This window comes from Pleurodeles waltl, chromosome 7, assembly GCF_031143425.1.
Source record: "Pleurodeles waltl isolate 20211129_DDA chromosome 7, aPleWal1.hap1.20221129, whole genome shotgun sequence".
Taxonomy (NCBI): domain Eukaryota; kingdom Metazoa; phylum Chordata; class Amphibia; order Caudata; family Salamandridae; genus Pleurodeles; species Pleurodeles waltl.
Window position 1 is genome coordinate 396,657,010 of NC_090446.1, and position 24,417 is coordinate 396,681,426.

General features: G+C 43.2%; 1 protein-coding gene across 1 annotated transcript in view; it reads right to left on the reverse strand.

The window, feature by feature from the left end:
* Positions 1-24,417, reverse strand: part of NFS1 (NFS1 cysteine desulfurase) — a 651,727-nt gene that overhangs the window by 521,233 nt on the left and 106,077 nt on the right. Inside the window, exon 2 of the mRNA XM_069243867.1 lies at positions 9,640-9,713. Coding sequence (XP_069099968.1) covers positions 9,640-9,713 — 74 coding nt within the window. The remainder of the gene's footprint in view (positions 1-9,639; positions 9,714-24,417) is intronic.

The following is a 24,417-nucleotide window of genomic DNA, read 5'->3' on the forward strand; positions in this document are numbered from 1 at the left end:
CTTAAGCCTGGACTACAAACAATTAAATCTGTCCCACTGTGGTGGGCCTGTAGGTTTATAAGGGGCATAGACGAGCAGGCAAATTAACCTTATGCAAAAAAAACAAAAAGTCACATTTAAACAAAAGGCATTCTCTTTCCCAAGCGGTCTACCCCCTCAAAAGAAGTGAGCCGAAAGGGTTACACAAGGGGTCAGAGACATACACGTTGGAACCATGAGTGAGAAGTTAAATACTTTTCAGCATCTCCCCACATCAAAGGTGTACAGGTCACACAGTAGGCAGAAATTGCTTCCAATATGAAGAGTGCTTGAGTACCATATGTATGCTACTTTCAAGGGAAGTGACCAGCTACCTCCGATGACAGTTTCCACCTACCAACCCACCACAAGAAAGAATATGGAGAGCAGCCAGCAAAGCTCAGACTTGGGGATTTTGAGGACAAGGTAGTTGTGGGCTGGAGTTTATAGTTTGTGGCCAATAAGCACAGGGGGCAGTGAACTGCAAGGACAGACTTCTCTGATACAAACTCCATCAAGCTGCAGATTCTTCACGTGCTGGAAATTCTCCAGGCATCAGACTGGATCCAGAAACCTTTCTATAATACCTCTGCGCACCAGAACAGGGCAGCGTATGGCTATTCACAAACACTGTTCTGCTCCAGAAGTGAAGTGCGCAGCACATAGGTGCCACTCATGTGCCGACATCAGCTGCTCTCAGGCCGGTCCGTGCCCCCAGACGTGCAGCACCAAAAGTAAACCGACAGAAAAGGGTGCAGATTGCTAGACTTTGGACTGTATCCATTAATAAGATGAACAGGGAAGACGGGTGGGTCAGTGAGGAGTGTGTAGCCAGATAGTCACTACCAGAAAGAGCATTACTTAAGGCAGGAAACTTGTTCTTCGGACAGACTACTATTGGCAGATTCCTCACCTTGGGAAATAGCTACCACAACTCAAACTAAAAAGTCCTGCAGTACTGAGCAGGCAAAGTGCCCTTCAACGGACTTGGCTGTCCAGATGGCTTTCCTTAATAAACATGTGAAGGGACGCCCACTCAGTTTCCTGGCAAAGGTCTAGAACAGAGACTCTGCGTGCTAATGCAGTGGTAGCAGCTGTGGCCCTGGTCGTTGCTTCTTTGCCAATGCATAGCAGATATTAAGGCAGAACACAATCTAGTGCTTCTACATAGCCTTGCCATTTTTCCCTCCAGGAACCCAACAAAGCCTGATTGTCCAACCAGTAATCTTAAGTATGATCGGGGTAGGAGTGGGGCACTCTTATACGGTCCAAGCAATAGTCTCTCCTTCTCCTTAGAGGAAGGAGGCAGAACACAAAAAATTGGCAGGGTGATGGTTTTACCAACACCAAACAGCATCAACTTTCGGAAGAAAAGATGACCTAGCTTGCATAACTTGCTGATCCGGGAAGAAGGTGGTTTATGGGGGGGATGAACACACAGAACACAAAGATCAAGAACAGGAGCCTGAGATGATGGCATCTAGAAACACTGTTTTGATGGCGAGGAGCTGTGGGGGACAGTTGTGGAGGGGCTCGAATGGACTATGCATTAAACCTGTAAAGACTAGATAGAGGTCCCAATGGACCACCACAAAGAAGGGGCAAATAAATGCTGCAGCCCTTTCAAAAACCTCAGAACAACCTGTGATTTAAGTAAGGAGGGCAGATAATGAAATAGCAGGAGGCCAAAAGATAACCTTTAACAATGCTCAAAGCAAGGCCTCGATGAGCACGGGACAGAACAGACAGACAATTAGGTCTGGAGGGGGAAGTAATTTAGCGTGTGCCACACTAAATCACAAACATGGCCCAGCAACAGGCACATACAGTCTTTGGAGAGGAACACCTGGCTGTCAAGATGACATCAACTACCACTGGAGGGAGAATGAAGGCATTCAGTTGGCGCCACTCAATGTCCATGCATGAATGGGGAGATTGTGAAGGCTGGAGTGTAGAGCCAGACCGTTCTGCTGCTACAACAGATCCTCAAGGAGGGGTAGCCTGATCTGAGGGCAGATGCTCACGCCCAGGCATTCTGGATACCGTAATCTATATATCCAGTCTGGAGCCACTAAAACAAATTGGGCCCGGTCGATTGTGATATTCTTGAGAACCCAGGACAGGAACAGGAGTGCTAACAGCGGAAAGGTATACAGGAATCTATAGTGCCACTCACGGTGGAATGAGTCTCAGAGAGAGAGAGAGACGCCTTGGAAACTAACGTGCAGATATACTAACATTGCACTTCTCAGTGATAGTAAACAGATTGAGCCAATGTTCTACCCATTCGCAGCAGCGACTTGGGTGTATCGGTCTTTCCTGTGAAAGGAAATGAGGAAAAATAAATAAAAAAAATTGGGGGTGCCCGGATGGTGGAGGCATGGATCACAAGACTCTCTGATGAAGCATGATGCGATGAAAAGGCCGGGTCACCTGGAGCTTGGAAACAGCACCTGGCAATTTGTCTTAACTGGAGCGCCAGTACAAGTCTTGACCCAATCACCTAGAAAAGTATCTGTAAGGGACTCACTGGAAGGGAGGAGGGGGGGATCAGAAGTAGCCTGGCCCAGCTGTAAGAATTCAGTCAGCATGTTTGTTTTCACCACCATAGTGGGGAGCTGGAGGTCAAGGACTCCAGCTGCCATACCCATAACCATAACGTCAGAGGAGGATTCTTCCATGGCTGTGGCAAGAGGAGAGAAAAGAGCAGTCTTTGGGGAAGTAACTAGCACACTGGCCTCCTGCAAGTCAACCTACCAATTTCCCTTGGCACAAAGCTGAGAACTCATCACACTGGTCACAGTCGTCCGTCAGTGCCAAAGAGGGAATGCAAATAATGTTGCCTGCCATATGAAAGTTCAAGTGCAGGAGCTGGCGTCAAATTCCGATTCAGGAATGGCGTTTGTCGAATTTCGACTGGTGTAGATTCAGAGTCCGCGGACTACTGGAACTGCCTCATTGGAAGGCATGCTCAGCATCGATGGCTAAGGGTCCAGCTGGCACTGAGGCTGAACCCACCATCAGCAGTCCAACTGGAAGGCTTCTCAGCTCCGTGGGGTCCAAAGGCGCACCAGGGGAATTCAGTGGAGATCCGAAGAGCTGGAGCACAGTACTCTGATCTGCTCAACATGGATGAAGGCTCCAGAAACTAGTGCCTTAACCAACTGCAGGATCAGCTCTGAAGTCAGCAGACTTTGGAAGCAAGACCATAAACACTTCGTGCACACTTAGGGGACTGGGAACAGCATGAAGGAGCAAAACTCAGATAAGACTTCTTGTGTTTTTGGTGCTTACCAGCGGACTTTGAGAAGACCAGGACCGCCCTCTAGAGGGCTCTGTAGTCTCCAAGAATGGAAGTGGAACGGACAACATGTCTTGAACTTGGAGAGAGTCTGACATTGCGGCTTCTTGAGATTGGCAACAAGGTTTCACCATGCGTTCCCTGATGGCCTTTTAACTCATCAATGAAGTCTCTGCAGATCTTGGAAGTCTTGGCACGGACCCCATGTCACCATAGACATACCTGGTGGGGATCCGTCATAGAAATTACTTGCGACAGTCCTCACAGAGCTTAAAACCTGTAATCTTAAGGAGTGAAATTCCTTGCACACTGCAAAAAATTTTGCAAGAAAAAAATTCAAAGTAAGAGTATCTGAGTAACGAGAAGATGCAAAACAACTAAAGTACACTGTTCCATAAAGAGAAAGAAAGAAACTAGGGGGAATCTGAAAGATCAGGAGCAAGGGCCCTCAAGCATCACAATGAATGACTGGCATCATCATTGGGTACTGCTCCTCGTCAAGCCGGCAGTGCAACGCCTGACGGGCTCCCCACATGGAGGAGCACTAAGCCGTATTTTTTGATAGTTACTGGTGAATGCTAACTATCTCAACGGGCATGCCTACATTCAAGCACCAGTACATGAAGGAGAGAACAAAAAGAAACAAGGATAAAATTGGTTAATCATCACTACATATATCATCATTTTAATCAATAGTCCGAGATGAGGCCAAAATTAAAAACCAGGAGAAAGTAAAATATTGAGTGTCAATGCTCAATTACTTCTAATGAACAATAAACTCGGAGGAATAACCGTCTAGGCATCCTCCTCAATCAGGGTCAACATGTTTCGCGTCGTGTGGTCCCTACGGATCCAGTGACGCTTCATCAGGACCAAAAAAAAAAAAATTAATAAGCTCTACTCCAATTAAACCAATATGGTATCATAATCAAGAACTCAATAAGCCGGTCACTTACATTTGAGGAATACTAGGCTAAGTCACAGTCAGGTCGCCCTAGAAAAAAAATTAGAAACAAAACACCAAATATTGCCCAAAAGTGGTCATAGGTGTAATCATGCAGACATTGTGCAATAAGTCACAGAAGAAAGGTATGATGACAATAAAGCGGGCTTACCACCCCCAAGTCGGGAACAGGCTCCTTAGTAAGCACGTCCCAAGGACTCGGCTATCAGATAAACGTAGTAAACATGAATCATCAGTAAGTTTCATATAAACTGTATTGCTACAGGAGTATTAGTCAATGTCCTCATTTTGGTAATCAACATAGTAGCACAAATGTCTCTTCAAACAATGTGTCTGAAAAAAAGGAAGAGGTATAAGGGCCCTTGTCCAATCTTAAAGTAATTAAAATAGTAAAAGAGTTAATGCTGAAGAGAAAAGCACGTCATGACACTTAAGTGATAAATTCACATAGTAGATCGTGCTAACTATAGCACTAGGATTGATAGTATAGCAATGTGTATGGATACATATATATTATTATAAAGGCCACCATCCAGTCATAGGGCCATTAGAAATTGGTAACAATTGAAAAAAGAAGAATTGAAAGAAGAAATGAACACATAAGGGTACGGACATGATATTAAACGCAGTATCCAGTGCTGAAAAAGACACTGAGATTCCCAGTGTAGCAGGGTGTAGATGGTTATCGCTGTTTTAGGTCTGGAGGGGGAAGTAATTTAGCGTGTGCCACACTAAATCACAAACATGGCCCAGCATCCGGTTCCCGGCACGTCTCATAGCAAGTAAAAGAGAGAAAGAGAAAAGGCTCTACACTCCAGCCTTCACAATCTCCCCATTCATGCATGGACATTGAGTGGCGCCAACTGAATGCCTTCATTCTCCCTCCAGTGGTAGTTGATGTCATCTTGACAGCCAGGTGTTCCTCTCCAAAGACTGTATGTGCCTGTTGCTGGGCCATGTTTGTGATTTAGTGTGGCACACGCTAAATTACTTCCCCCTCCAGACCTAAAACAGCGATAACCATCTACACCCTGCTACACTGGGAATCTCAGTGTCTTTTTCAGCACTGGATACTGCGTTTAATATCATGTCCGTACCCTTATGTGTTCATTTCTTCTTTCAATTCTTCTTTTTTCAATTGTTACCAATTTCTAATGGCCCTATGACTGGATGGTGGCCTTTATAATAATATATATGTATCCATACACATTGCTATACTATCAATCCTAGTGCTATAGTTAGCACGATCTACTATGTGAATTTATCACTTAAGTGTCATGACGTGCTTTTCTCTTCAGCATTGACTCTTTTACTATTTTAATTACTTTAAGATTGGACAAGGGCCCTTATACCTCTTCCTTTTTTTCATACACATTGTTTGAAGAGATATTTGTGCTACTATGTTGATTACCAAAATGAGGACATGGACTAATACTCCTGTAGCAATACAATTTATATGAAACTTACTGATGATTCATGTTTACTACGTTTAGCTGATAGCCGAGTCCTTGGGACGTGCTTACTAAGGAGCCTGTTCCCGACTTGGGGGTGGTAAGCCCGCTTTATTGTCATCATACCTTTCTTCTGTGACTTATTGCACAATGTCTGCATGATTACACCTATGACCACTTTTGGGCAATATTTGGTGTTTTGTTTCTAATTTTGTTTTCTAGGGCGACCTGACTGTGACTTAGCCTAGTATTCCTCAAATGTAAGTGACCGGCTTATTGAGTTCTTGATTATGATACCATATTGGTTTAATTGGAGTAGAGCTTATTAATTTAATTTTTTTTGGTCCTGATGAAGCGTCACTGGAGCCGTAGGGACCACACTACGCGAAACATGTTGACCCTGATTGAGGAGGATGCCTAGACGGTTATTCCTCCGAGTTTATTGTTCATTGGAAGTAATTGAGCATTGACACTCAATATTTTACTTTCTCCTGGTTTTTAATTTTGGCCTCATCTCGGACTATTGATTAAAATGATGATATATGTAGTGATGATTAACCAATTTTATCCTGGTTTCTTTTTGTTCTCTCCTTCATGTACTGGTGCTTGAATGTAGGCATGCCCGTTGAGATAGTTAGCATTCACCAGTAACTATAAAAAAAATACGGCTTAGTGCTCCTCCATGTGGGGAGCCCGTCAGGCGTTGCACTGCCGGCTTGACGAGGTGCAGTACCCAATGAGGATGCCAGTCATCCATTGTGATGCTTGAGGGCCCTTGCTCCTGATCTTTCAGATCCCCCTAGTTTCTTTCTTTCTCTTTATGGAACAGTGTACTTTAGTTGTTTTGTACTATTGTAGGGAGAGTGTACACACCAATCAATCTCCCGGTCCCTTCCCCCCTCTTATATTATAACGAGAAGATGCTTCAGATCTGCACCTTGTAGAGCAGAAAGGAACTAATGTCAGCTTGCAGGTGTGGCACTTCTATAGGCACCGCACACCAGTTCCAGTTTGGAAAAGTCAGTGAGGTGACACAGAGGTCAACCTTCTGGCATGCAGAGGTGCTATGGAAAAAGTTTCCAGATCCATTGTAACCCCTGGGGAATAATCAAAAAGTTACCAATCTGCAGTTAAAAGGCTCCATCAGAAAAATTGTCTTTCCTGAGGGACCAGGGAGAAGAACGTTTTGACGTATTACAGCTTAGCCTCGCAAGAAGGACCACTTTTTGGGAGGCATAGGCTTCACTGAAGACAATATTTCTTGATGAACCCCAGTGTGACAATGAGTGCAATGCAAGCAGTAATTTCTCCAGCGATTGGCAGTCAGGTGGTGGAAATAAAAAACACATAACTTCCTCTATGAGAAATACTAATTGGAAAGGTAATTTGGCATGGACAAACAAGAGTTCTGCTGGTATGGTCAGTCACCAGGTATCAAAATGGGCTCTCCATCACACCTAGGTGAATCCAGATTGGAGATCACTGCAGCTGTGGCCTATTAGGAGATTGGGCCACATACAACAGAGAGAGCGTAGCTTATATAATCAATATTAACATGAAATGTGTATGAAATAATGTATAATAATGCCGCATAGAAAATGTACTAATGTATTTTGCAAAACGCATGCTTGAAATGTGCCCACGGGGAGTGGCCACCAATATATACGGGAACTAATGAAAATGACTAATAATGATAGAAATATTATGTTAAGGTATATACTCCTGATGGATACTGAACTTGCTGCGGAGAGGGCTATGACACTTCAAAACCGGCTTGCTTTAGACATTCTTTTAGCAAACAGTGGCGGAGTCTGTAAGATGCTTAATGAGTGCCATTGTTGTGTGTTCATACCAGATAACAGCAAAAAGATTTGAAGTATGCTAACTTAACAAGAGACTTTGCAGATCTGAAAGAGCTGAAAGAACCTGGAGTGTGGGAAAAGGTTGGGAAAGGAATTACCAAAGTAGGTAACTGGTTTAGTAGCATATGGAATGTGGTATCTGCAAAAATATTAGGGGGTATACTGATTGTTCTAATTTGCCTATTGGGACTGTGGTTATCACACAAAATTAATAAAAGAATTAAAAGAGATTTGGTCAAATGTAATAAAAGAAAAGAAGAAAAGGAAAAAGAAGAAATGTTCAAAGAAATTTGGGAAAGATCCCATAGAAAAGAGGAAATTGAGATGCGAAATTTAAAGAAAATGAGAGGTTGTGAAGGGAAAGATTGTGTGATGACAAGTGTCATCAGAGGAGGAACTGAGAAAGAGTGGCTTATATAATCAATATTAACATGAAATGTTGTATAATAATGCCGCATAGAAATTGTACTAATGTATTATGCAAAGCGCATGCTTGAAATGTGCCCACGGGGATTGGCCACCAATATATACGGGGACTAATGAAAATGACTAATAATGATAGAAATGTTATGTTAAGGTATAGCTTTACACTAATTATTAAAGGTTATATGCTAGAGTTCTGCTAATAAATCATTAGGCCTTAGTTAGCATGAGTCGTGGCCTAGCTGCCTGGCTCTCATATTAAATGTGTTTTTCTAACGTGGAGTGTGCTGACTTGCTGAAGGACATGAACTCTTGTTTTTTCAAAGCTAGAAGCTGAATGTAACTGTAGTAGATCCGTTCTCATGAAATTCGACTTGCTTGTAGAAACATTTTAGCCGAATGCAACAGTGTAGATTTATACCTGGTACAAGGTCGCCTGAACTGGTACGGACAATGGAGCCACTGACTAAAGATGTGCAAAGAACCAATCATAAGGACCAATAAACTACGTGAGAACAGTTTTGGGGTGACAAATTTGATGAAGTAATTGAAACTCTATTGGACGGAGATAATGGGGTACAACTCATTAACCAATTAACTTTTAGGGGAATGGACATAGAAAAAGGGATAAAACCCCTTGACACATGGAAATGAGTTAGTTAGGTCGATGCTGATACGATTTGCTATGATCCAGACACTTTGTCACTCTGAATAGAGACTTTGCTGTTTGGTTCTGGGAGCCAACCTTGCCCTTATATTGCCCGTTTATACTTTACCTCCTTATGAGGGAAGTACCCCCTTTTGCCCTTCCTGCCTGAGCTGAGTCCTGACAGATGGCGAATCAAATGATGTCCTGAGGACGAAGACAGAATCTGAGTGCTGACCCAATACGGAGGGTAACTATATGACAATGATGTTATGATTGTCTGTTTGCTTTTCCTTTCTAGGTACCAACTGTTACTTTGACAGAGACCGTAGTTGGAGGTTTTTCCAAATTGATATTACTAAATTGTTTTGCATGAAGTCCAACATGCCAATGCTAATTCAAGGTTAGTTAAGGGGTTCACTAAATATATGCAAATAGACAAATGACAGAATCTATACTTTGTTGAACAATGCACTAATATTACTCGGCTTAGGTTGATCTATGTCGATGCCTTGTTATGTTCTAATATTCGTGATTCTGGCTTTGATGAAGTCTTATCAGAGTTGCCATATTGTGACTATGTTATTGTGCTTCTTGGTTTTGAGATTAATAAACTTGCTAGTAGAATTGTAATCAATAGGGAATAAATATCACGAAATCATACTAAACTGGTGTGGTTATTCATGACTGAAAGGTCATGGTGGTGTCCTGAGTCTTATTAAATGTCTTTGACTGAAGTGAATTGCCTTGTTATAATAAATATTGATCACGTTATTGACATATTGATTGACATGTTGATTAGCTATCTCGTCCTAAGGTGTCTTCAATCAGGGTCGAAAGATTCATTGGCCTAAAACGAGTCCCCGAGTGTATAACTTAGTCATAAAGGTACGCGTTAGCACAACCTTTTAAACATTATCAAAAGAATGAAGAATTCATGACATTAAAAAAAAACATAAGAACAATCCACAAACCAGTGGTGTAGTCGCCTGAACATCCAAGTACAATGGGCGAAGCTCAGGTTCTTCAAGACATTCATGGCTAGTTTCTGTTAGGAAATCAAACAAAAAGGCCATGTCAGGAAAAGAAGTTAACAGGGAAAAAGTGAAACAGTAAGATGATACCTCACCTGGTACCAAAGCAGTTCAAGGTCACCAGTTTAGCACTGGTGTATCAAGGAAGCAATTATGAGCCTGATTAAGTTATTTCATTTGTACAGTTGAACTTCAAGGAAAGCTAGGTCAAGCACTCAAATCTTACTCAAGGCGGCGTATGTCTACGATACAGTAATCACTCTCAAACTCTGTGCAGCCAGAATGCTCACTTTAAAAAATAATACTTTTCATTCAGAGGCAGGAAAAGCAGCGCATGTACAAATTTGTTAAACAAAAATTACAACAGGCTCCTCGCATCTTCAGGGGTCAAGATAGGGCCTCAAACAGTTGTTCAGCATTTGCAACCTAAGGTGCTAAAAATAATGTATGCTTCAATGTGGAATGTTTTCCTATGGGACAGAAATCTTGTGTCCTTGCCAATCTTAAGAAGTCTTCTGGTCTTCACTAGGGACAGTGTTAAAACATATCCAGATTAGAATGAAAATGAAAAAAAAAAATCAATCTGTTAACTGGTAGGACGTCTGCCCTTGGTCCTAGATCCTTAGGGGCCCTATATAAAAGTCCTTGTGGATGAGAAATCGCCAATAAACAGTCACTGAAAAGTGTACTACGACTGTCAAAAACCCAGAAATGACTGATACTTGCTAATATTCTTAATTTCTTCAAGTCATAGTGTTCCGAGCCACAGTCCTGACTTGAGGAACTATTCCACAGCTTGTACACAATGTCACCCATACTGCTAAAATTTAAGCTCCACCCCACTGAGTGCACAGGAAGTGACCCTTTACTTGCCTATAAAGGTGGGACTTACCCGTACTATTTCCTGTAAGTTGCCAGTGAGAAATGAAAGAAAATGTATGTATTATTTTTACTTTTACCACCCTTGGGAAATGAGGCAGGACTGTGGCAAGGAACACTATGACTTTGACTAATGAAGATGACCACTTAAGTAACAGTCATCATCTGCTTCATTCATCTTCCTTGCCACAGTTATGACATAATGAGAGCATACCAACGCTTGTAAGAACAGAAGGAAATTGATGACATGAGCACAAAAATAGAGCAACACTAGGAGGTTGATTAAAAATAAAAAGCAATAAAATGCCTATTCACCAACTGTCAAGAGAACTGCAGAAACCAAGGGGTTGAAAACAACTCCTCCATACAAACTTTATAATGATAATCAATTATGTGGAGAGAAGGCCAAGTAGCAGCAGCACAAGTATCTTGTAATGAGGCAACCTTGAAAGAAGCACACAAAGAGGAAACACTTCTAGTGGAACGCCCTTAGATCACTGACAGCAGCAAAACTCCTGCATTCTGGTAAGCTAAGGAAATAACTGTCATTTTCCACGGACGTAAGGTGGACACAGGGTAACGGGGGTAAACCCTTTACAAACCAAAAGAAATAAAGAGAATGTCCACCTTCTGAAAAGAAGAGGTTCTAAGTAAACAGTCAAAGCTCTGACTAAATCCGGAGTACGCCAGAGAACCTCCTGCTCACAACAAGGGGAGGGAAAGAAAGAAGGGAACACAATATCTTGAAAGCGATGAAAAGAAGAAACCTTGGGAAAACAAATCAGGCTCTGGATGGAGTACAACCTTATCAGCAAAAATCTTGAGGAAGGGTTCATGATAAAGAAGAGCCCCAATATCTCCCAACCAGAGACATGAAAAAATAGCCACAAGGAAAAACCTTAAAGGTCAAAATCTTTAGAGGCACTGAAGAGAGGTTCAAAAGGAGCACCATGAAGAAAAGACTAAAAACAGGTAGATCCCAAGGAGGAATTGGCGTGTGACCCCACTGGCTGTCTTGATTGGAAACTACACAAGTCTAGAGGCCATGGACTCCAACTGAGAAACAGAAGGCCATCTAATAGCTTTAATGGCTGAATGCACACTCAAACAAAAGGAAGCAAAAAAAATAAAAAAATATAAAAAATAAAAACAGGAAGACGCACGGGTAATACCCACCCCAGTATGGAAAAATGCAGCTTCCGGTGCACTCAGCAGGATGGGGCTTAAAGTTTTGCAATATGAGTGGACCTCTGTGCACAATTATGTCTTGTAGATCAGGATCACCAAATGAACCTTGCCAACTGTGTCTAGCATACAGTTGTGGATACTGTCAATCTAGTGATCAACAACATTTTTAACACGCCATTAGCCACTGGAGAGGTCCCCATGTAGTGGAAATTGTCAGTGATTAAACCTTTGCAGAAAGAAAAAAAAAAAAACTTCTAGCTGATCCAACAGTATTATCAAATATGCGCCCAAACTCCCTATCACCTGCCCTGAGAAAAATGCTTGAAAAACTGGTTAATACACAGTTAACTGTATTTTTAATAGACACTAACCTACTCCATCCACCCCAATCATGTTTCCGTCCCAAACACTACACAGAATCTGCCTTGATGGAAGTGGCGGACTCCTATAAGTTAAGTCTAGATGCAGGGAAAAATGTAGTGTTGATATTATTCTGTCCACTACATTTGATACCATCTCCAATGATATTCTGCTACACCACATCCAGGACTGTAGAATCTCATGACTTGCTTTGTCCTAGATAAAATGATTTCTCACAGACCGTAAACGAATGATTCAATTATAGGAACTTGGCTCTGTATATACTATCTCAAAGTGAGAGATAGGGTACGCAGAGTCCAAAGGTTCCCCTTAGAGGTTGATAGTGGGAAAATTCGATAATACCAATGCTCCATTCTGTGGTAGTGTGGTCGAGCAGTAGGCTTATAAGCGGGTAGTGTTAAGCATTTGTTCTACAAAAACACATGCAATAAATGGGAACACACACTCAAAGACCTAACTCCAGGACAATAGGATTTTATATAGAAAAATATATTTTCATAATTTCTTTTAGAACCACAAGATTCAAGATTTGAGGTAAGTACATAAAATGCAAGGCACTTCACACAGGTAAGTATGGATCTTTGATTTAAAGCAGCAGTACACACAGTATAGGTTAAAATGGCAATAAGCTATATTAAAAGTGGACACAGTGCAACAAAAAAAAATCAACATTCCTAGGGGAGGCAAGCTAGGTTAAGTTTCTCAGGCAAGTAAAGCACTTACACAGATAGTCTCCTGGGCATAAGGCAGCCCACCGTTGGGGGTTCAAGGCAACCCAAAGTCACCGCACCAGCAATACAGGGCCGGTCAGGTGCAGAGATCAAAGGAGGGGCCAAAACACATAGGCACCTATGGAGAACAGGGGTGCTCTGGTTCTGGTCTGCTGGCAGGTAAGTACCAGCATTCTCTAACAGCAGAGCAGAGGCGCTTTGTAGAGCCCTCTCAGCGGCACAGGGGCAGCCAGGTGCAGTAGACAAAGTGGGCGTCGGGTTTGCTACTGAAAGCAAAGGAGGGACCTGGGGGTCACTTAGGTGATGCAAGCAGGGCGTACAGTGGCTTCTCGTCCAACTGGAAGGGAGAGTTCTTTCAAAGTTGTTTCTAAGTTGCAAAAATGTGGCAGTTGGTGAACAGTGCCGCTGTTCTCAGGAGTTTCTCGGTCCTTCAGGTTCAGGGCAGTCCTCTGAGTTCCTGGTTCCTGTTGGATGTGTCGCTGTGCAGGTTCTTTTGAGTCTGGAGACAGGCCTCTAGGGCTGGGGCCAAGTCAGTTGCCGTCTCTGTCTTCTCTGCAGGGCTTTCAGGTCAACAGTCATTTGTGTAGGTTGCAGGAATCTGGTTTCCTGGGTTCTGGGTCGCCACTAAATATTCAATTTAGGGGTGTGTTTAGGTCTGGGGGGCAGTAGCCAATGGCTACTGTCCTTGAGGGTGGCTGGCACCCTCTTGGTGCCTCCTCCCTGAGGGGAGGGGGGAACACATCCCTATTCCTATTTGGGGAATCCTCCAATCTCAAGATGGAGGATTTCTAAAGGCAGGAGTCACCTAAGCTCAGGGGCACACCTTTCGGAGTGTCCTGACTGGTGGATGGCTCCTCCTTGTTTTTCCCACGATCCTCTCCTGCCTTGCCGCCAAAAGTGGGGGCAGTGGCCAGAGGGGCGGGCATCTCCACTAGCTGGAATGCCCTGGGGTGCTGTAACAAAAAGGCATGAGCCTTTGAGGCTCACCACCAGGTGTTACAGTCCCTGCAGGGGGAGTTGTGAAGCACCTCCACCCAGTACAGGCTTTGTTCCTGGCCACACAGAGTGACAAAGGCACTCTCCCCATGTGGCCAGAAACTCGTCTGGTTGTGGCAGGCTGGCAGAAACTGGTCAGCCTAGCACTAGGAGTCAGTGTGGTATTCAGGGGGCATCTCTAAGATGCCCTCTGGGTGTATTTTACAATAAATTCCACACTGGCATCAGTGTGCATTCATTGTGCTGAGAACTTGGATACCAAATTTCCCAGATTTCAGTGTAGCCATTATGGAACTGTGGAGTTAGTGTCTGACAAACTCCCAGACCATATATTCTTTATGGCTACCCTGCACCTACAATGTCTAAGGTTTTGCTTAGACACTGTAGGGGCACAGTGCTCATGCACATATGCCCTCACCTGTGGTATAGTGCACCCTACCTTAGGGCTCTAAGGCCTGCTAGAGGGATTACTTACCTATGCCACAGGTAGTGAGAGGTGGGCGTGGCACTCTGAGGGGAGTGCCATGTAGACTTAGTCATTTTCTCCCCACCAGCACACACAAGCTGAGGCAGTGTGCATGTGCTGAGTGAGGGGTCCCCAGGGTGGCACAACATATGATGCAGTCCTTAGAGACCTTCCCTGGCAACAGGGCCTTGGTACCAGATGTACCAGTTACAAGGGACTTATCTGTGTGCCAAGGCTGTACCAATTGTGGGAACAAAGGTACAGTTTAGGGAAAGAACACTGGTGCTGGGGCCTGGTTAGCAGGGTCCCAAGCACACTTTCAATCATAACTGGCATCAACAAAAGGCAGAAAGTCAGGGGGTAAACCATGCCAAGGAAGGCATTTCCTTACTAAATATATATATAAAAATAATATGTAATTTACCCAGTGTATATCGGTTTGTGGCATGTTCTGCTGCAGATTCACATGCTGTGCATTATCCTGCCATCTAGTGTTGGGCTCGGAGTGTTACAAGTTGTTTTTCTTCAAAGAAGTGTTTGAGTCACAGGATCGAGTGACTCCTCCGCTTCTGTTCCATTGCGCATGGGCATCGACTCAATTGTTAGATTGTTTTCCCGCTAATGTGTGTATATATATATATATATATATATACACACACATATACATATATACACACATACACACACATACACATACACATACATACATACACGTACATACATACACACACACACACACACACACACACACACGTACAAGTGTTTGAAACCTAAACGACTACAGGCTTCCGGGGAGGAGTGAGGGTGCATCTTAATCTGCAGCGGAACATGCCACGGACAAATGTACACTAGTTAAGTGGCATTTTCCATTCAATGGCATGTGTAGCTGCAGATACACATGCTGTGCATAGACTACAAAGCAGTTTGCTCTCCCATAAATGAGCAGTGCTTAGCCTGTAGGGGTGGAACGTGTTTGACATAATGTTCTTAGTACAGCTTGGCCTACTGTGGCTTGCTGTCATAACACGTCTACACAGTAGGGTTGAGTGAATATATGTGGTGTTGACCAAGTGGCAGCTTTACATATCTCAGCCATTGGTATATTCCCTAAAAAAGCTATAGTAGCACCTTTTTTTCCTTGTAGAGTGTGCTTTAGGAGTAACTAAAAGCTGTCTTTTTGCTTTAATATAGCATGTTTGGATGCATTGTACAATCCACCTTGCTAAACCTTGTTCAGATATGGGATTGCCTCTATGAGGTTTTTGGAAAGCGACAAATAGTTGTTCAGTTTTTCTGAACAGTTTAGTTCTATCTATATAGTACATTAAAGCTCTTTTGATGTCTAATGTATGTAGAGCTCTTTCTGCCACAGAATCTGGCTATGGGAAGAAGACTGGCAGTTCTACTGTTTGATTTATATGAAATGGTGATACAACTTTTGGGAGAAATTTTGGGTTTGTTCTAGGTACAACTTTACGATTGTGTACATGGAAGAATGGTTCTTCAAGAGTAAAGGCTTGGATTTCACTTACTCTTCTTAAAGAAGTAATTGCCACTAGGAAGGCAACCTTCCATGTTAGAAATTGAATTTGGCATGAGTGCATAGGCTCAAATGGTGGTCCCATAAGTCATGCAAGCACTATATTTAGATTCCAAGAAGAAACTGGTGGGGTTCTGGGTGGAATGATGCATTTAAGTCTTCCATAAAAGCTTTAATGACGAGAACTCTAAATAAAGAGCTATGTTGGATATTTTGTAAATATGCTGAAATTGCATTAAGGTGATTTTTTATTGAAAAGAATGGTAAATTTGATTTTTGTAAATTAAGTAAATAACATACAATATCTTGTATTGATGCTGTAAGAGGGTCTATATTTTTGGTTTGACATTAACATATAAATCTTTTCCATTTGTTAGCATAGCACTGTCTAGTAGTGGGTTTTCTTGCTTGCTTAATAACTTCCATACATTCTGATGGGAGTGGTAAATATCCAAACTCTATGACCTCAGGAGCCAAGTTGCTAGATTGAGTGTGTTGGGATTTGGATGCCTGATTTGACCTCTGTTTTGTGTCAACAGATCTGGTCGGGAGTTTGGAGTGTGGTACTACTGACAGGTCTAATAATGTTGTGTACCACGGTTGACGTGCTCATGTTGGTGCTATGAGTATCATGTTGAGTAAAGTTTGACGCAACTTGTTGACTAGAAACTGAAGGAGTGGGAGAGTGAGGAAAAGCGTATGCAAATATCCCTGACGAATTGATCCGCAGAGAATTGCCCTTGGATAGGGGATGTGGGTGTCTGGATGCGCAGTTGTGGCATTTTGTGTTTTCGCTTGTTGCGAACAGGTCTATGTTTGGTGTTCCCCACTTTTGAAATAATTTTTGAAGTACTTGAGGATGAATCTCCCATTCGTGAGTTTGTTGGTGAGTTCTGCTGAGTATATCTGCCAATTGATTTTCTATCCCTGGAATGCATTGTGCTAATAGATACATTTGGTTGTGGATTGCCCATTTCCAAATTTTCTGGGCTAGAAGGAACAGTTGGGATGAATATGTCCCTCCCTGTTTGTTGAGATAATACATGGTTGTCATGTTGTCTGTTTTGATAAGAACATTCTTCTGTGTGAGAAGAAGTTGAAAAGCTTTGAGTGTTAGAAAAACAGCTAATAACTCCAAGTGGTTTATGTGTAGCTGTTTGTGTTTGACATCCCATTGCCCTTGAATGGTGTGATTTTTTTTGTGTGCTCCCCAACCAATCGTTGATGCATCTGTTGTAACTATGGTCTGAGGCAAAGGGTCTTGAAATGGCCACCCTTTTTTTAGATCTGTGAAATTCCACCACAGAAGGGACATGCATGTTTGGTGGTCTATCAACACTAGATCTTGAAGTTGACCATGTGTCTGTGACCATTTTTGTGCAAGGCATTGTTGTAAGGGCCACACGTTTAGTCTTGCATGTGAAACAACTGCAATACACAATGCCATCATTCCTACAATTTTCATGACAAATCTGACAGTATATTGGGGATTTGTCTGTATTTGAGGGATTATATTTTGGAAAGCTTGTATCCTTTGTGTATTTGGATATGCTAGAGCCTGCTGAGTGTTTAATATTGCGCCCAAATATTGTTGTATTTGTGCTGGTTGAAGGTGTGATTTTTTTGGTTGTTTATTGAGAACCCTAGTGTGTGCAAGGTTTGTATTACATAATGCATATGATTTTGGCATTGCGTATGACTGATTTTATTAGCCAATTGTCTAGGTATGGAAAGACATGTATCTGTTGTCTTATTAGGTAGGCTGCCACTACTGCTAAACACTTTGGAATAACAGTTCCAAGGGTATTCACAAAGGGCAAAACTTTGAACTGGTAGTGTTTTGCCTGAATGACAAACCCGAGATATTTTCTGTGTGCAAGATGGATGGGTATATGAAAATACGCATCTTTGAGGTGTAAGGCTGTCATTCAATCTTATTTTTGTAGTAGTGGGATGATATCCTGTAAAGTTAGCAGGTGAAAATGTCCTGACAGAATGTAAAGATTGAGGGGCCTGAGGTCTAATATTGGTCTGAGGGTGCTCTCTCTTTTGGGAATTAGAAAATAGTGAGTAAACTCTTGTCCCCATTTGAGACTGTGGCACCAATTCTACTGCTTGTTTGAGTAGTACAGATTGGACTTCTTCTTGTAACAGATTGGTGTGTTCTGTGGATAGTTTGTGTGACTTTGGTGGGATATTTGGAGGAGTGTGTACTAATTCTAGGAAATAGCCATTTCGGATAATTGATAGCACCCAATTGTGTGTGGTAATATTTTGCCAATTTGGGTGGAACTGTTGTAGTCTTCTCCCCCACAGGAGAGGTGTGGAGTGGAAAGGAATGAGAGAAGTCACTGTTTTGGTGCTGTGGAGGCTGCTTAGAGGCCTGAAATTTTCCTCTATTTCTGGGGTACTGTCCTCTATATGTTCCCCTAAAACCACCCGTTGGTATTGCGGTTGGTAGGTTGGCTTTGCCTGTGAGGTGGATGCTGCAGTGGTCTGTGGTCTGAATCCACCACGAAACTGAGGTTTTCTAAAGGACCCCCTGTATGGTGCAGAGTACAGTAGAGTGCACCCATTGCTTTTGTTGTGTCAGAGTCCTTTCTTAATTGTTCTATGGCTGTATCTACTTCGAAAGGCATATTTAATACAGCCTCCTGTAGTTCAGGCTTGAATCCAGAAGATCTGAGCCATGTATGCCTGCGTATAGTGACCACCGTATTGACACTTCTAGCAGCAGTATCTGCTGCATCTAGGGCAGATCATATTTGATGGTTAGTAATGGCTTGCCCTTCCTCCACTACTTGTTGTGCCCTTTTTTGGTGTTCTTTGGGGAGATGCTGTATTATGTCTTGCGTCTCGTCCCAATACGCTCTGTCATAGCAAGCTAATAGTGCTTGCGAGTTGGCTTTCCTCCACTGATTTGCTGCCTGGGATGCAACTCTTTTCCATGCAGCATCAAATTTCCTGCTATACTTCTCAGGTGGGGTTACATCTCCTGACGACTGACTATTTGCTCTCTTCCTGGCAGCGCTAACTACCACCTAATCAGGAGGTACCTGATGGGTGATATAATCAGGGTCAGAGGGTGCAGGGATATATTTATTCTCTATCCTAGGTGTTCTGATATGTGCTTTAACAGGTTCACTAAATATCTGATCTGAACGTTTTACCATGCCTGGGAGCATCGGAAGACATTGATATCTAGAAAATGTTGAGGATAGAGTGTTAAATTAGAAATCCTCTTCTAGGGGTTCTCTATGCATGGTGACACCATGATATGCTGCAGCCCTAGCTATAACTTGGTTATAGACAGTACAATCCTCAGGTGGTGATGGTTTAGAGAGATAGCTATCTGGATCGTTACTAGGAATAGGATCTGGGTAATAAAGGTCCCATGGATCCACAATGTCCTGTTGTGAGTCGAAAGAGGGAGTGGGTGACTGCACTAGTGTAGGACTAGAAGGAGGAGAGGTAGGTAGGTGTGCAGAATGAGGAGGAGAAAATGGAGGAGGGGTGGTTTATTCTCCTACTTTGGCACTTTTGCTGGAGGCTGCATAGTGTCCAGTTCCTCCTGAAAAGCTAGCTTCTTTTTTGTTTTTAAAGGAGGTGCTGTCAGAATTCTCAGTTTCCTTATGGATGTGGATCCTGGATTGTCTTTCATACATAACCTCTAGTATTGGTTGTATCTCTAACTCCTCTTCAGAGGTTTTGTGGCTTTCTTTAAGTCTCTTTGAAAGTCCATGTTCCTCTGCGCAAGTTGGCCTTTTCGGCTCTGAAGCATGCTTTTTCGGGATCGAAAAAGAGGAGGACCAAGGTTTCAGCTCCGAAAGTGGTTTTCTAATTTTTCTACTTGAGTCAGACATGGAGCTTTTTGTTGTCTCTGATGTTTTCGGAGGAGTGGCCTTTTTCAGTGGCAAATTGTTAAGTTGGTCACCGCCAGTCTTTTTTCTGGCAGAGCCATGGCCTTCTGGCAGTGGCCTAACCAAGGCCTTGTGTTTTTTCTTTTGTGAGGGTCCAGGGGCAGACGTACTCACATGTTGTCCTGCTGTGACCAGTCTGTCTTCTTCTGACTCCTGTTCAGACTCGGAATCTCAAACCGAAACTGCGGTTTGCATCAGTTCTTCGGCCTCCATGTCGAGATGTTCGCTGCTTCTTGACGCCATTTCGAGTCTTCGTGCCCTCCTGTCTCGAAGAGTCTTTTTCGATCGGAAGGATCGACAGGCCTCACAGTTTTCCTCCTGATGATCTGGGGAAAGGCAAAGGTTGCAAACCAGATGCTGGTCTGTGAACGGGTACTTCGCGTGGCGCAGAGGACAGAATCGGAAAGGAGTCTGACCCATGAGGCTTTCAAGTGGTCGGCCCGAAGGGCGAACAGAGTTGTTTTCCCGATGGTACTGTTGGATGGAAGGATATAAACCTGATCAATACAATACTGATGAAAAGAAAGTTTTACAGAGTTTTCCAAATCGAAATCTCGGAGCGAGAGGAAACATGTTCGAACCTGACGGCGGAAAGAAAAAACAATGGAGTCGATGCCCATGCGCAATGGAACTGAAGAGGAGTCACCACTCGATCCTGTGACTCAAACACTTCTTTGAAGAAAAACAACTTGTAACACTCCGAGCCCAACACTAGATGGCAGGATAATGCACAGCTGCAGATACACATACTATGCATAAACAAGTTGTTTTCCTTCAAAAAAGTATTTTCAGAGTCACAGGATCGAGTGACTCCTCCTTTCAATTACAGTGCGCATGAGTATCGACTCCATTGTTAGATTGGTTTTTTTCCGCCGTCTGGTTCGGAAGTGTTTCCTCTCGCTCCGAGATTTCCAATCTGAAAACCTATTTAATTGTCGGTATTGTTTCAATAGAGTTTCCATCTAGCATCGAACCAGTAGTTCTGTCTGAATCAAATTTTTGCCCTTCGGGGCGTGTGCACCCGTATCGGGCCTAGTTAGGGCTACCGCGTGGAAAGCCTGATGGATCGGACTCCATTTCGATTCTGACCTCGGTGCCACGCAAAGTTTCCATATAAAGACCAACATCTGGTTTGTAATTTGTGCCTTTCTCCGGACCATCGAGAAGATCGCGAAGCCTGTTGATCGTTCTGATCGATGAAGACATTGAGAGATCACAGGGCCTGAAGACTAGAAACGGCATTGAAAAGCTCTGAACATCTTGACGTCATGGAGGAAGATCAGGCGCAGACACAGACTCCAAGCAAGAATCGGAAGATAACAGACCCATCACGGCTGGCCAGCATGTGAGTACGTCTGCCCCTACGCCCACGTATAAAAAAACAACTGAAGGCCTTGGGTACACCACTGCGGAAGGCCATGGTTCGTCCTGGGGGCGAAAAAAAAAGAAGAAGACTGTCTGCGACCGACATTTGGGATCTGCACCGAAAAAGGCCACTCCTCCTTCCGCTTCGGAGTCAAGCAAGTCCGTTCAATCTTCCATCTCAGAGTCCAGTAAGCAGATTCACTCTTTGGTGTCTAAAGTTCGACGGCCTGCTTCGGAGCCGAAACAACCGACTTGGTTTTTGGGACCGAAAAAGATCCAAACTTCGGAACCAAACAAAATCCTCATACACAGAGGAGCAAGGACTTTCGAGTAAACTTAAGCAAATCTCGAAGCCGATGCAAGAATCTCACAAAGCTTCTGAAGAAGAGACTGAGCTAATATTGGAGGTTATGGATGAAAGACAATCAAGAACCCATATACACAAAGAATGGTCGAATCCTGACTGCACCGCCTTTAAAAACTAAAAGAAAGCTAGCCTTTCAAGAGGAGTTAGACTCTGCTCAACCACCAGCAAAGGTTCAGAAACAAAAGGAGAAACTAGAGCCTCTCCCTACTTCTCCACTCTCCACAGCTTTCTTTTTCACCTTACAATAGTCCACCACCATTGCCTTCTCCAACACATTCTTTATACTTGCATGGAGATACAGTGGACCCATGGGATCTTTACGACCCTGATCCCATTCCAGATAATGATCCTGATATATACTCATCCACCAGAGGACACAACTGCCTACACTCAAGTAGTCTAGGGCAGCTGCTTATAATGGGGTGCTTAGGCACTCTCAACCCCTGGAAGAAGATTTTTTTTATTCAACACTCTTCTACTCACGCTAGATACCAGTGTCTCCCTATGTTGCCTGGAATGGTAGAACATGCTGAGCAAATCTTTAGTGAGCCTGTCAAGCTCGAGTTATTACCCCCTAGAATCGACAAAAAATATAAACCTGCACCTATAGACCCCGGACTACATCACACATCAGGTTCCTCCGGAGTCAGTAGTAGTTAGCGTGGCTAGAAAAAGAGCTAACAGTCAGTCATCAGGAGACGCTCCTCCTCCTGATAAAGAGAGTAGAAAGTTTGATGCTGCTGGCAAGAGAGTAGCCACGCAAGCAGCAAACCAATGGAGAATTGCCAATTCTCAAGCACTTCTGGCCAGATACGATAGAGCTCATGGTGATGAGATACAAGAATTCATACAGCACCTCCCAAAGGAGCATCAAAAAAGGGCAATTCAGGTTGTAGAAGAGGGACAGGCTATAAGCAATAACCAGATAAGGTCTGCCCTAGATGCTGCCGATATAGCCGCAATGAGCGTCAATACTGCCATTACAATTAGAAGGCATGCATGGCTACGCTCCTCTGGTTTTAAACCAGACATTCAACAGGCGGTACTTAATATGCCTTTTGATAAGAAACATCTATTTGATCCTGAAGTAGACACCACTATTAAAAAACTGAGAAAAGACTCAGATAATGCAAAAGCAATGGGGGCATTATATACCACACCATATAGAGGCTCCTTTCGTGGACCACAGTTTAGAGGAGGGTTTAAGCCACAATCCTCTGATGCTTCTACCTCCCAGACAAAGCAGGGACAAAAACCCCAATATCAAAGAGGCAGATTTAGAGGGTCCTATAGAGGACAATATTTCAGGAACCGAGGCAAGTTCCAAGCCTCAAAGCAAGCCACTACACCATCTAAGCAGTGAATTCCTTCCAAACCCTACACTCCACACTACTCCTCTGGGGGGTGGGGGGGGGGGGGGGGGGAGACTACAGCAATCCCACTCTCATTGGCAAAATATCAGCACAGACAATTGGATGTTAATTATCTGCAATGGCTATTGCCTACAATTAATCTCCACCCCTCTGAACATTCCACCACAATACTACAAATTGCCCCCAGAACACAATGTTCTGTTACAACAAGAGGTACAATCTCTACTATTAGAACAAGCAATAGAATTAGTTCCACATTCTCAAAGAACACAAGTATACTCACTATACTTCCTCATCCCCAAAAAAGACAGCACCATCAGGCCCATCTTGGACCTCAGGCCTCTCAATCTATACCTCCTGTCATAACATTTTCACATGGTAACTCTGCAGGACGTCATTCCACTACTACAAAAACAAGATTACATGACTGCTTCAGACCTCAAAGATGAGTATTTCCACATACCCATCCATCTAGCTCACAGAAAATACCTCAGGTTCGGCATAGCAGGAAAACATTACCAAATCAAAGTGTTGCCATTAGGCATAACAACAGCTCCAAGAGTGTTCACAAAGTGTTTAGCAGTAGTAGCAGCCTACTTGAGAACACATTCACATCTTTCCATATCTAGATGATTGGCTATTAAAAATCAAGAAATTTTACACAATGCCAACAACACACTCATTATGTGATCGAAACCCCACATACACTAGGGTTCATTCTCAATTACCAAAAATCACACCTTCAACCAGCACCAGTAGAACCTTACCTAGATGCTAACCTAAATACTCAAAAAGCCCTAGCTTATCCAAATACACAAAGGATACAAGCTTTCCAAAAACTTGTCATAGTTTGGACTCTTGCTCTAGGCAAGACTGCTGGTTAAAGGGTGACAGTACTTTTGTTTGTAGGCGATTAAGTCTTTCCTACAACAAGTCGCAACTGTTGTCCCAACCTTACCGGCTCACTAGCAGCACCTCATCAGAAACACAATAGTAAAAGGTGATTTATGGCAGCCGTTACGCATGGACTCGAGAATAAGATCTCTCAGGGAGTGTCGTGGTTAAACAGAGATTACCCTTTCCTCACAGATATATTATGTCTCATACAAACACAGGCAATGACACAGATGTAGTAGAGTTACAATAGTTTTTATTTAACATAACTGCAATTTGTGATAAGTTGCATGGGCTGCAATGATTAGGATAATGAATAATGCAAGAAACAAAATTGTGAAGACAAGAGTCATTATAATAAAGACCCCCACCATCTTGCAATATGTAGGAAAAATGAGATGTAATACGCCCTAATACCCTAATGTGAAAAGACCTAACCACCTACCTAAAGGAGAGCTGGGTTTGTTAAACCTAATCTGCCAATGCCATGTCCATGAGAGGAACCCCCCAACTCTCGTTACCTTGGAATGAGGTCTCTATCTCAGACTCCGCAGGGACACGAAGACTGGGTCAGCGTCAAGACGACTGTAGCATTGGTATCAGCGATGGTGGCGATGC